Source organism: Oncorhynchus mykiss, chromosome 8 (assembly GCF_013265735.2).
Source record: "Oncorhynchus mykiss isolate Arlee chromosome 8, USDA_OmykA_1.1, whole genome shotgun sequence".
Taxonomy (NCBI): Eukaryota; Metazoa; Chordata; class Actinopteri; order Salmoniformes; family Salmonidae; genus Oncorhynchus; species Oncorhynchus mykiss.
This window is the reverse complement of record NC_048572.1, coordinates 46407163-46420453: the sequence shown is the minus strand read 5'-3', so window position 1 is coordinate 46420453 and position 13291 is coordinate 46407163. Positions and strand designations below refer to the sequence as shown.

Here is a 13291-nt window from a genome sequence, read left to right as displayed (position 1 = left end):
TGTCAACAAGCCATTAACGTTACTAGTCTTGGAAATGGACGAGGTGGTGGCTAGCCAGCTAACGTTAACGCTTGCTAGCTAATTCTTAGCTAACACGCTAACGTAGGTCAATATGAATAACAAAGAAAAACGTTAGTTAGCTGCCAAACTATTAAGGGATTAGTTTACGGTGTATGGATGGATAGTAAGCTATTTCAAGGTTTGTGTCTAACACGAAAATAGACATCACAATCCGTTCCTCTTCAAATTGATGTTTTGTTCCTGACTTGACAACGTAATTAAATGGCGCCCGGTGGAAGTCGTCTTTACAACAACAACGCGATGCTTAGAAACTCACCAACAATATCCAATGCAGAGTTATCTAGCTATGGATAACTAGATTCTTCTCAGATATACTCTTTTTGAGAATCATAAGCGCCTCAAAGTTTATTGAAAATGTATCGGTTTGTCACTTCTCGTGTTTAGCCACCTACGCCGGCCTCCATTTCGGCGCTTTCTCCTCGTTCAGCTTCTATTTTTTTTCAACACGACTGACTACATTACGCCTGCGGTTGGAGTTTCAAACGTCATCACGTAATTAGGGTACTGGTACTACTACTACTACAACTAATAATAATAATAACAATAAGAGGATTCGATCATCTGGACCAGGCGCCCGGGTAGGCGTCTATTGCACCCTTACAAAAAAGATTGCAGTTTTAAAATCTGCATTAACTGCAGTCAACTGTGTTATTTTGGACGCATTAATCGCAGAATAACTGCAGTTGAACCGCAGTTATACTGCAAAATTACTGAAGTAAAGAAAATGTTATTTTGGACGCAGCATACTACAGTTATAATGCACTCTAACTGCAGTTATTCTGCATTCTAACTGCAGTTATACTGCACTCTTATTGCAATCGTTTTCCTCAAGGGTGAAAAGTTGATTACATTTTTGTTCAATATGACTGACTACATTAAGCCTGCAGTAAAAGATTCCTAATGTCATCACATAATTAGAGTACTGTTACTACTACTACTAGCTACAACTGTCACGAGTCCGATCGAGGGTGGCTCCCCTTCCCGTTCGGGTGGCGCTCGGCGGTCGTCGTTGCCGGCCTATTAGCTGCCACTGATTTTCTTTCCTCCCCCTCCTTGTATGTTTATTGTTAGCACCTGTTAGTTAATGATTAGTTGGGCTTTATTAGACAGCCGGGCCGCCTGTTTCTTTGTGCGGGATTACTTATTGTAACCTTTGTGTATGTAGTAGACGAACGTGTTGTTCCTGGTCATGTAGTCTGCTGTACTGTTCTCGTACCCCGTGTTTGGGGCATTTGTTTTTGAGCACCCAATGTTTCGTGAGTGCATTAAATAGCACAGTAGTGAACTCTCTGTTTCCTGCGTCTGACTCGACACCCGGAGCGTTACAACTACTACAAATAATAAGGGTATTCAATTAATCTGGACCGGGCGCCGCCTGTTGCACCTGCGCCCTTACAAAAAAATATTGTAGTTTTGAAACTGCGGTCAAATCAAATATTATTTGTCACATACACAAGGTTAGCAGATTTTATTGCGAGTGTAGCAAAATGCTTGTGCTTCTAGTTCCGACAGTGCAGCAATATCTAACAAGTAATATCTAACAATTCCACAACAAATACGTAATACACACAAATCTATGTAATGGCATAAGAGTATATAAATATATGGATGAACAATGACAGAGTGGCATAGGCTAAGATGCAATAGATAGTATGGAATACGGTATATACATATGAGATGAGTAATGCAAGATAAACTCAGCAAAAAAAGAAACGTCCTCTCACTGTCAAGTGCGTTTATTTTCAGCAAACTTAACGTGTAAATATTTGTATGAACATAACAAGATTCAACCTCCAAATCGATCCCGCTCCAAAGTACAGGCATCGGTGTAACGCTCATTCCTTCAACGATAAACGCGAATCCGACCACCACCCCCGGTGAGACAAAACCACGACAGTGAAGAGCACTTTTTACCAGTCCTGTCTGGTCCACCCCTGGTGGGTTTGTGCCCATAGGCGACGTAGTTGCCGGTAATGTCTGGTGAGGACCTGCCATACAACAGGCCTAAAAGCCCTCAGTCCAGCCTCTCTCAGCCTATTGCGGATAGTCTGAGCACTGATGGAGGGATTGTGCGTTCCTGGTGTACCTCGGGCAGTTGTTGTTGCCATCCTGTACCTGTCCCACAGGTGTGATGTTCGGATGTACCGATCCTGTGCAGGTGTTGATACACGTGGTCTGCCACTGCAAGGACGATCAGCTGTCCGTCCTGTCTCCCTGTAGCACTGTCTTAGGCGTCTCACAGTACTGACATTGCAATGTATTGCGCTGTTGCGCCTTCTTCACCACACTGTCTCTTTGAAGATAGAATTTTACAGTGCTTGGTTACTAGCTTCTTCATTCATCTCTTTCTCTCTCTCTCTCTCGCTCCCTCACTCTCAGCTAAATATGCCTACAGACAACTGAGATCAGTGCTTCTCTTTTCCTCTCTCTCTCGCCACACGTGTTGACCCATCAGACTCTTCGCGCATTTGGGTGGAAGTGTCTGGGAACTAAATTAAATCAAACACAACTGAGAACACACATTAACTTCATAGAACAGTGAAAACACTTGTCTCTCACAGGAAACAGTTTTATGTGTAGGGCAGACTAAAACAACTGACACACATACAGATATATAGAGGTTGAGATGTGCGTGTCCTAGTGAAAGGAGAGGAAGGTTATGTTTTTCGGGACGTTCTTCCTCAGAGGGTGCAGCAGGCTAGAACCCTCACACACTAACCCCTTCAGAGAGGACAGAGGATACAACACAGTCCGCCTTCTCACTTCAGACAGACAGACAGACAGATAAATACTGTAAGCTATGGATGGGCTTGAGTAGGCATCAGGCAATTGCTGAGTCAGTCAGAGTTTCACCTCCAAAGTCTAGTGATGATGAAGCAGGAGGATAGGATGGTGGTGACACAGCAAACAGGACAGCTGCACAGACTGGCACCAAGTCTGTGTGTGTCCATGTCTCTGAATCAATGTGATTCTGATTAGTTCATAGGATATCAGTGAATTTATGATTGTGGAATACTGGTGTGTTTATGGTCATAATGAATTGAATTATTAATGTGTTTTCCATCATGCATAACCAGCTTCAAATGTGTGCTTTTTTGTATAGTTCATATCCCCCACTGTGTGAATTTATACTCTTTTAATATATATAATTCAATCTCCTCTCTGATCTACTCTTCAGATGTGTGTGTGTTGTGCATATGTGTGGGTGCACACTGCATGACCACTACACTAAAAAAAGTGATTACCTACTCTATTAAATCTACCCGCAGCTCATCACATAGAATATGAATCACTGTGGATCCTTTGAACGTGAACTAAACTGGTGTTAGGACCCAGGGAGTGCCTGACCGTGGACCTGCCTACCCCCTACAATAAATATAGCTTGCTATTAGGACAGAGTCAGATGGCCAGAGCTGACCGACATGACAACCCCCACATGCCATAGCCTGAAGGAGAGACAGTTTCCCTATGAAGAGTGTGTGTTGCAGTGAGAGAGCAAGTGCGTAGATGGTTTTAGTGAGTGTATGTATGTTTGTGGAATTGATGAATGTCACTGGAAGTGTGATTGGATGTGTTTATATTGTCATTGGGGGGGTGCACGAGAAAAGTGTGAATCTACTTGTGTGCAGTGTGTAGGCTACTGTTATTTATTTGTGTGTGTAGTGTGAGAAAGATACAAGTCAAAAGTGTTGTACACAAGTGCATGTATGTATGTGAAATAGGAGAAAGGAAAGTTGACCTTGGTGTGAGTGAGTGTGTGAGCGCAGCGCAGGCTTAGTTAGCAAAGGTCGACGTGTCACCAGGGTCAAAGGTCATCCGTCGAAGATGCTCCAGCCGCAGCTCCAGCTGTGCAAGGTCACCAACGCGCTGTTCATCAGCAACGCACGATCGGCCTGCACTGACGACCTCATCCAGCAGGAGGCAGTGACGCTGTGCATCAACGTGTCCAAGCAGCAGCCCTTCCCCGAGTCGTCACGCATCGCTGCGCTGCGTGTGCCCGTCTATGACGACCCCACTGAGGACCTGTACCGCTACTTCGATAGCTGTGCAGACGCTATCCGGGACGAGGCATCCAAGGGAGGCCACACCGTCGTCTATTGCAAGAACGGCCGCAGCCGCTCGGCCACCATCTGCGTGGCGTACCTCATGAAGTACCGCAAGCTCTCATTGGCTGAAGCGTTTACGGTAGGTGACAAAAAGAGGGAGGGAGGAGAGGATGGGAGTGATGGGTTAAAGATGGCTTTTGGTCTAATTGTCATTTTAATGTAACTGTTCTTCTTTCCAGGGCTAGATGGTTGCTAGCTCTGTCAATTCACAAAGTGAATCCTCAAAATCCTAATTGACAATAACTGGGACTTTTCCATTGACCTCCTGAATAGACTGAATTTAAATTGAATTCACCCAAACTCAGCCTCTAATGCAAAGTAGAATAATCAACTGATTATCTGTCTATCTTTGTTTTTCTGGTTGTAAAAGTATGAGTGCATCTCACACTCAAAGGCCTCAGCATTCTTCAGTTCGCCTGGCACCTAGCTGAACTCTGCTAGGCGAACCGAACCGAAGTGGTCTGGCATGCTCCCCTAAAAGACTTTTACATGAACAACGAGAAAAAAAGGGTCAATGGTACTGTTTGTCCATTTTGAGATGCCGTAGCCAGTATACGCTTCCTCAAAATAGTCAGAATTCATTTATAAGATAACTCAAGAAAAGTGACATACATGTTTTAAGTTTTTGCTGAGGAGATCTTAGTTGCGCAATTTTAAATGTTTGGTGCATTATTTGTCAATGAAAAATGTGCATGGAAATGACTCGTCTCTCATTGAATGACAACAAATACTTTATTGAAGAATCCCTACTGTTGACCAATCACAGATGAAGGGGCATAGACTTCGGCTACAGACTTTGGCTTGCCCAGAGAAAAAATGTGTGCCCAAACAGCTGAAAAAACCCTTGACCGAAGTCCAAAACGAACAATATACACTACCGGTCAAAAGTTTGGACACACCTACTCATTCCAAGGTATTTTCTTTATTTTTACTATTTCCTAAATTGTAAAATAATAGTGAAGACATCAAATCTATAAAATAACACATATGGAATCATGTAGTAGTTGATGACAGCTTTGCACACTCTTGGCATTCTCTCAACCAGCTTCATGAGGTAGTCACCTGGAATGCATTTCAATTAACAGGTGTGCCTTGTTAAAAGTTAATTTGTGGAATTTCTTTCCTTAATGCGTTTGAGCACATCAGTTGTGTTATGACAAGGTAGGGATGGTATGCAGAACACTTTAATAATGTCTACATGTCTTGCATTACCCATCTCATATGTAGATACTGTATCCTATACAGTAGGTATATTATTCTACGACATTGCTCGTCCACATATTTGTATATTCTTAATTCCATTCCTTTACTAGATGTGTGTGTATTGGGTATATGTTGTGTAATTATTAGATATTACTTGTTAGACATTACTGCACTGTCGAAGCTAGAAGCACAAGCATTTCGCTACACCAGCAATAACATCTGCTAAACACGTGTATGTGACCAATAAAATTTGATTTGATTACAGACAGGGTTGGGGAGTAACAGATTACATCTAAAATATTGTAATCGGATTACAGATACTTTTGAAAAACTAGATGATTACTTCAAGTATTACTTTTCAATTCAGAAAGGATGTTTGCAAAAAAAATATTTGACAGTTCTCTGTTTTCTCAATGACATTCAAATCAGCATTTAAAAAAGGCGCAAGTTTAAGTTTGTTCCACTTGAGTGAGTCTGACCACAAGTCAGAGACCACTATGATGACACACCAAATGGGTTTTATGGATCGTGGGAAAAGAGAAGGAATAGGTTTTTGTAGGCTACAGTCCAAGCTATGTCTTCCAATGGTGTGACTACTGTTGGCATCCAAAGATTATCCAATTTAAATATACGTTTGGAGGTAAGGATGACAAGTGAGGTCTACCGCGATACGGATATCACAAATTATTCAAATCTACATTGCACATTGATGTGAATCACACTGCTGCCTTCTCATTTAGCTATTTGCGCTTTATGGATTGTGGTTGTTGTGGATAGCTGTTCATAAATCTAAATGTGTATTTGAACCCAATAATGGTTGAATTCAAGAAGTGTTAACTGCCTATCAATCATTGCTTTTTAAAATCAGTGGACAGCCGGTGAAAAATGCGCTCTTGCAACGGATCCCAGTCTATGGAATAAAAGTGGGGCTTTTATAGCTCAATCTAATTCCTGCTGATAAAAACAATCCATAGGCCTAATGGACACATGCTCAAACTCACACACTTTTGATAGACTTAAAGGGGCAATCTGTAGTTGCTACATCCATTTTGGGATTTATGTAGAAAATAGTAAAAAATATATAGAGAAAAAAAAAAAATATATATATATATATATACACAGTACCAGTCAAAAAGTTTGGACACACCTACTCATTCAAAGGTTTTTCTTTATTTTTACTATTTTCTACATTGTAGAATAATAGTGAAGACATCAACACTTTGAAATAACCCATATGGAATCATGAAGTAACCAAAAAAAGTGTTAAACAAATCAAAATATATATATTTTTATATTCTTCAAAGTAGACACCCTTTTCCTTGATGACAGCTTTGCACACTCTTAGCATTCTCTGAACCAGCTTCACCTGGAATGCTTTTCCAACAGTCTGGAAGGAGTGCCGTCATATGCTGAGCACTTGTTGGCTGCTTTTCCTTCACTCTGCAGTTCAACTCATCCCAAACCATCTCAGTTGGGTTGAGGTCGGGTGATTGTGGAGGCCAGGTCATCTGATGCAGCACTCCATCACTCCCCTTCTTGATCAGATAGGCCTTACACAGCCTGGAGGTGATGTAATAATGAAACCGCCGACTCAAGTCTTGACTGTTGGCTCGAGAGCCTACCCTTTACAGACCATGCTGTTGCTTAAATACCTGATACCAAGATTGCTCAGTCACAGCTGGTTCAACCCCCCATATAGATTGGGGGCACCATAAGCCACTTTGGGTTCATCCTCTGGTCTATTAAATAAAACAACCATTTGGTGAATAAATATAACAATCTTGGGATTAAAAAATAAATAAAAACAATATAGGACAAAACACACATCACAAGAGAAACAATACACTCCTTCATTTTTCACTCAATACATATCAGTCATGGTGTGTAAACTTCAATCCAAAAAACCTCAAGGTGGGTAATTCCCCATTTTGACACAAGACTCATCATAGTGACTGTAAAAACAACACTATTGGTTAAGAAATAAAACAAAACAATTTAAAATAACAAAATATCATTAGAATCACTACCCATAATAACTCCATAATGTACTGGAGCGGTGAGTCGTAAGCAGGTGCAATGTTTTAATAAAACAACAAAACCAAGAACACGACACTAACATAAGGCAGAACGCTGATACACAAGAACAGCACCAACTGGTGAGTGAACATGGCAGAGTGACATATAAAGAGGAGGAGATGATGAAGGTAATGGAGTTCAGGTGTGAATCATAATGATTAATAAGTACGCGTAATAATGGGTCCCAGGTGTGCGTAATGATGAATCCAGGATCGGTGGTTAGTACTCTGGCGACGTCGTAGGCCGGAGGGGAGGAGCAGGAGCAGACGTGACACATAAAGAAAAACTTGGACCCATAACTTGATTCAAGGAATAGAAAAATAGACTAGAGACATGGTCCGAATTACATAGAGAACAATTAATTATAACCTCCTTCGTAATTATCATCAGTACAAATTACCTTAAATTCATCATCTAACATCTTTTGGCTTTCCAGTGAGAATGATCAAACCACACTAGAAAGTCAGGACAGAGGTCATTCAAACCCTTTAAATAAGTGTTTCTTACTACATTAGACTAATTCATGAAAAACAATAAAACATTTCATACATTTTGTATCCCAGGTTTACAGTAAGTTTACAGTACATTTCTTATCAAAATAATTCACATGCGGTCAATTAAAACTCTGAAAAAAACCTTCAGGAAATTCCATTTGTCTGCCCTTTTAAGATACCTTGGCACTAACCCATATTTATAACTAGTAAGTTGTGTGCCTGCTGGTGTGTGTGTCTTAAAACATATGGCAAAAAAAAATGGCCAGGCCTTATTTATTTGGTAATTTACAGCCTAATCCAGATACCTTTATACTAACGACACTGCAGAATTTAACTCACTGCTCTCTCCCAAAAACCATAGCCTTGGGAAACATTTCAAAGAGAGAGAAAAAAAATTACTGCCCCCATTCTCCTGGAAAAAAGTGTCAATTTATTTAGCATAAGGAATCAGGGATATTTGATCCCAGGCATCTATTAAAAAGTTGTTTGAGACGTGATCTCCTACTGTCAGGGATCTCGTCCTCCTCTTCTGAGGAGGAGTAGCGAGAAGGATCGGAGAACCAAAACGCAGCGTGGTAAGTGTCCATAATTTAATGAAGCAAAATGAACACTGAACAAAACCAATAAACAACAAACGAACAGTCCCGTAAGGTGAATGACAAACACTAAACAGGAAATAAACACCCCCCAAACCCAGGTGGGAAAAGGCTACCTAAGTATGATTCTCAATCAGAGACAACTAACGACACCTGCCTCTGATTGAGAACCATACTAGGCCGAACACAAAAACCAACATAGAAAAACAAACAGACTGCCCACCCCAACTCACACCCTGACCATAAAACAAAGACAAAACAAAGGAACTAAGGTCAGAACATGACACCTACGTCTACCTTAACATAAAGACCGTAATCTCTATGAACCACTATTGATCTAACTGAGGCCGTACACCGCTATGTACCATTTCCTTGTCCTGCTGCTTTCAAGAGGATTTGTTGCTTCTCTTTTGAAAAGATGCTACGGCTTGCATCGCAGCATCCCCCCCAAATGCAGCGGGCGCAGTAGTCTCCATTACCACTCTACTCATTATTTCACCCTGTACCTTGTTTTACTAAAATATCGCATCATTAGAGTGCCATCAAAAAACTCACAAATAACATATTACCATTCACATATTGTCAACACTCATTAAGTGTACATCAACCCTCTTTAATGTTTTTGTTCACTGTCATACATCGTAAGGTTTAGAAAATAAAAGAAACCAAACCATGATTATTCTCTCCTTACTAGAAGACAATGCGCCAAATGTATAAAATATATCAGCAAATTCATAAGGCAAAAACACATTTCGGTGGGCACAGCCTCATACCACCCAAAACTTCGATCCATTGCTGTTGTAGCCTTGTTTTATCATGGTCACAGCTCTATTGCAATTGCCTACCTGCTATTATCAGAATTCATTAGATTTAGGCAACTGTCTCTCCTGAGTAGGCTACAAGTAAGAAAACAAACACTTGCAATTGTTTACAAGCATGATTCAGTGATTCAAATACGACTCCATTCTCACAAGGTTATTCCCGCAGACCATTTAGGCGACACAACGTATTACATCGAAATCCCCTCGCTATTAAATTAGCCTTTCAATTATAGTCAAAGCAAACATAACGTCTGTTCACAGGGAGGCCACTTTAATATGTTATCTCTTATCCACTGTCCTTGATTCTCACAAGGATTATTCAACCCCAAAATCTGCTAAGGAGCAAAGATGATCTTGATCCAACTCTCATAATACTTTTATATAATATAATATATATATATATAATATAATACTTTTCTTGCCTCACACCAAAGCTAACTGGCGAAAGTTGGCTATCTTGCTAGCTAAGGCTACTTCCAGACACAAACAAGAGAATACGTCTTCACTCTCCATTCTACTCATCTAGCAGAGCTGGCTAGTCTTTTTTCATGTCTTCACTATTTTTCATTGATGTCTTCACTATTATTTCATATTGTAGAAAATAGTAACGATAAAGGAAAATCCTTGAATGAGTAGGTGTGTTCAAACTTTTGACTGGTACTGTATGCACAAACTCTTCCGAACTGTTTCAGCTGGGAAGCATGCCTCTAGTCTCCTGTCCTCGTCTCCTGTCTTTCATCTTCAATGATCTCTTAATGAACCACAGCTGAGTAAAAGCTATATCAAGGATGCTTACCAAGACTTTGCTTGCTTGAAATACCTGCCCAGTTCTTTAATGTCATTGCATCAGGAGTAGAGGAAGTCATATTAGAGTATTGAGATGCACCCAATGTGTTGCGTGATTCAGGTACAGTATGTGTGTACCAGGGCTGATCAGGTAACTGATTACCATTATACACTCCTTTTCTTCACCTTCTTCTCCAGAAAGTGAGGACTTCACGCTCAGTGGTGGACCCCAACTCGGGATTCTGGGCCCAGCTGGAAAGATATGAGCAAGAGCTGAAAAAGAGGCAGGGGGAGGTGGACAACGCCCCAACCTAATGTTGTGCCAAATTCCTCACCCTCTAGGACCCTGCAGCTCTCCACCGTAAACCACTGTCCTGAAACTCTTTGGGCCAGTTTCCCGGACACAGATTAAGCCTAATCCTAGATTAAAAACCATGGTCAATGGAACATCTCCATTTTAAATTCAGGACTAGGTTTAATGATACATGAGTTTTACATAGCATTTCTAAAGGACATCTATGTCTGGGAAACTAGCATTGTATCTAAAGACCAGCCTCCGGTCTAGAGGAGCCCCCACCTCTGGAGATGGTAGAAGTTTCCCCTATAATCGCTGGGCCAGGGTCCGATATTTTCCATCCTCCTAATGGTTAAGGTTATGATTTTGGGTTGGGTAATCTGATCCTAGATCTGTGGTAGGCTAGGGGCTACTTCTACATCGAGCTCCACCCTGTTGGACCCTGGCCCCCTCTACCCCTTAGAGAAACAAAGAGAAGTGTTACTTTTTACCCTCAAAATTATGCTCCATTTGTTCATTACAAAGCCAATGCATTACAAAGCCACATGCTTTGTAATGCATTCTAGATACATTACAAGTATGAATTTATATAACTTCTTATAAGAAGCCATATGGAGTCCTTTTATCAAAAATATGTCTATGTATATGTATTATTAATACATGTGTAGCCTTTAGGCATTTAAAAAGCCTGCTGAAAGGAGCAATGCACTGATATGAATGCTTGTAGCAAGTCATATAATGGAAAAAAGGTATTATAATGCACAAGTGGGTGATAATAGACAATGTAAGGGCCATCATAATGCATTATGTACAGTTGGTTCATAAATCAACCCAATCTTTTAAATGAGATGTCACAATAATGTATATTTCCATGGGGTTGCATAGAGAGTGTTACTCTGGCTCTATAGTCATTGACAGCACTTATGTACCCTTGTACAAACAATGAAGAGGCTGTTGCAGTGCCACCTTTAACCTCTAGAGGGAAGTATTACAATGGAATAGAGTCAAAAACATGACAAACCAGATGGGATGCTTTGTGGAGATGTACTACCACAGACTTTTTGCGTTGAAATCTCTACAGCTCAGAAACGTTTCTCCTCTGCACATGAAATATTTATCTGAGCAATACTGAATCTTAACTCTGCAGGGATTTAACGAGTCTTAGCCATTAAACGTTCGTTATAGCAGCTAATGTAGAGCAGGTGCAATGAATGACCTGTGCTCAGGTAATACAACACGTTACAATAGAGGGCTGCTATTGACTAGATAAAGCAGCAAATCAAATCAAATTTTATTGGTCGCGTACACATATTTGGCAGATGTTATCGCGGGTGTAGCGAAATGCATATGTTCCTATCTCCAACACTGCAGTAATACCTAACAATACAAAACAATACATGCAAATCCCCAAAATAAAAAGAAAGCAATATAGAAATATTAGAACAAGCAATGTCAGAGTCCTGAATATAAATATATATATGTATATTATGGTGTGTATAGACATTATGGACAGTATATGAATAGAACATGTGTGTACAGCAGTAGTTACTGTATATATATTCTGGACACTGACATTGCTTGTTCTGATATTTCTTAATTTCTTTCATTACATTTTTTTCATTTGTGTGTATGGTTTTGCATTGTTCGGTGTACTGCACTGTTGGAGCTAGAAACGTAAGCATTCTGCTGCACCTGCGATAAAATTGACAAAGTATGTGTACGTGACCAATAAAGTTTGATTTGCTTTGGCTGTTGGGGTTCTTATATGGCGCTTATATGGGTGCCCACTTGCCCCCTGATTTGTTATTGGGAGTGCATCCCAGCACCCATTTTATGTAAATCTGTCTGCAACCATGATCAGATGTTCCCCTTCTATGGTTATGATGCAAGTGGTAGCAAAGCGGTTAGAGCATAGAGCCAGTAACTGAAAGGTCACTGGTTTAAATCCCCAAGCCAACTATGTGAAAAATCTGTCGACGTACCCTTAAGGAAGGCACTTTGCACTAATTGCTTCTGAATAAGACTGTCTGCTGAACGTATACATGGGGGACATCTTGGTTGCTTTCAGACATTTTCAACACTCTGTTCCCTTTGTCAGTTTTTGTTTAATGTTGTTCATTGCTATAGGTTCATCTATGACCTGTCTTTGGTGTTACATGATTTATGTTTAGATGCATTATGTGCCATGCGCTGCTTGTGTCGCCTAAAATATTTGAGACTTTACTGAAGCTATGTGTCTGACATGTTTAAGCCATAAAAAAAATCAAGACAAGAGACAAAAAAACTAGACTAGAGAAAATAATTCAACCATATGAAAATTGAGACTGCATATCTGTGAATTTCTAAAAGAAATAGTTGTACAACTGTTTGTACAAGTGCTGGCCTTTAACTGTGATACTCTATGTGCTACAACAAGGTAGAAATAGCCAATAGAAAAAATACTTCTGTACGAACTAGGGCTGAATATTAGGCAACTACAATCCCTTTAAGAAAGTATATCACTGTAAATCTCATAGGAAAACCTTAACCCTTATCCTAACCCTAAACTTAACCCTTAACCTAACCCTAACCCTTACCCTTTACTCTAAACTTGTAACCCTAACCTTACCAAGCAGTTGCTTATCAACAAATAGTTTTTTTAAAATAGTATGACCATCTGTAGATCATCTTTATGGGACTATCCAAATAAAGTGTGAATAGAATCTCTATCCTGGTGGTCTAGTGGTTAGGATTTGGTGCCTTCACCATTGCGGCCCGGGGTCAATTCCCGGTCGGGATGAATAGCTTTGGGCTCCCGAGTGGTGCAGCGGTCTATCTTAGTGCTAGAGGCATC

At 40.4% G+C, this 13291-nt stretch overlaps 2 protein-coding genes across 6 annotated transcripts in view; one reads left to right on the top strand and one right to left on the bottom strand.

Moving 5' to 3' along the window:
* The window catches only part of wdr33 (WD repeat domain 33), a 42207-nt gene extending 41673 nt beyond the window's left edge, over positions 1-534 (bottom strand). For 3 of the 5 annotated variants that reach the window (XM_021612648.2, XM_021612650.2, XM_021612651.2), the window contains exon 1: positions 338-534. The gene's annotated coding sequence lies outside the window, so the exon portion shown is untranslated. The remainder of the gene's footprint in view (positions 1-337) is intronic. The other 2 variants (XM_021612653.2, XM_021612652.2) reach the window with 1 other exon arrangement.
* Positions 535-2874: 2340 nt separating this feature from the next.
* Positions 2875-12721, top strand: dusp28 (dual specificity phosphatase 28). Its single transcript, XM_021612647.2, has 2 exons — positions 2875-4266; positions 10362-12721. The coding sequence occupies exons 1-2, from the start codon at positions 3907-3909 to the stop codon at positions 10476-10478; spliced, it is 477 nt and encodes a 158-aa protein (XP_021468322.1). The 5' UTR covers positions 2875-3906; the 3' UTR covers positions 10479-12721.
* Positions 12722-13291: the final 570 nt, after the last annotated feature.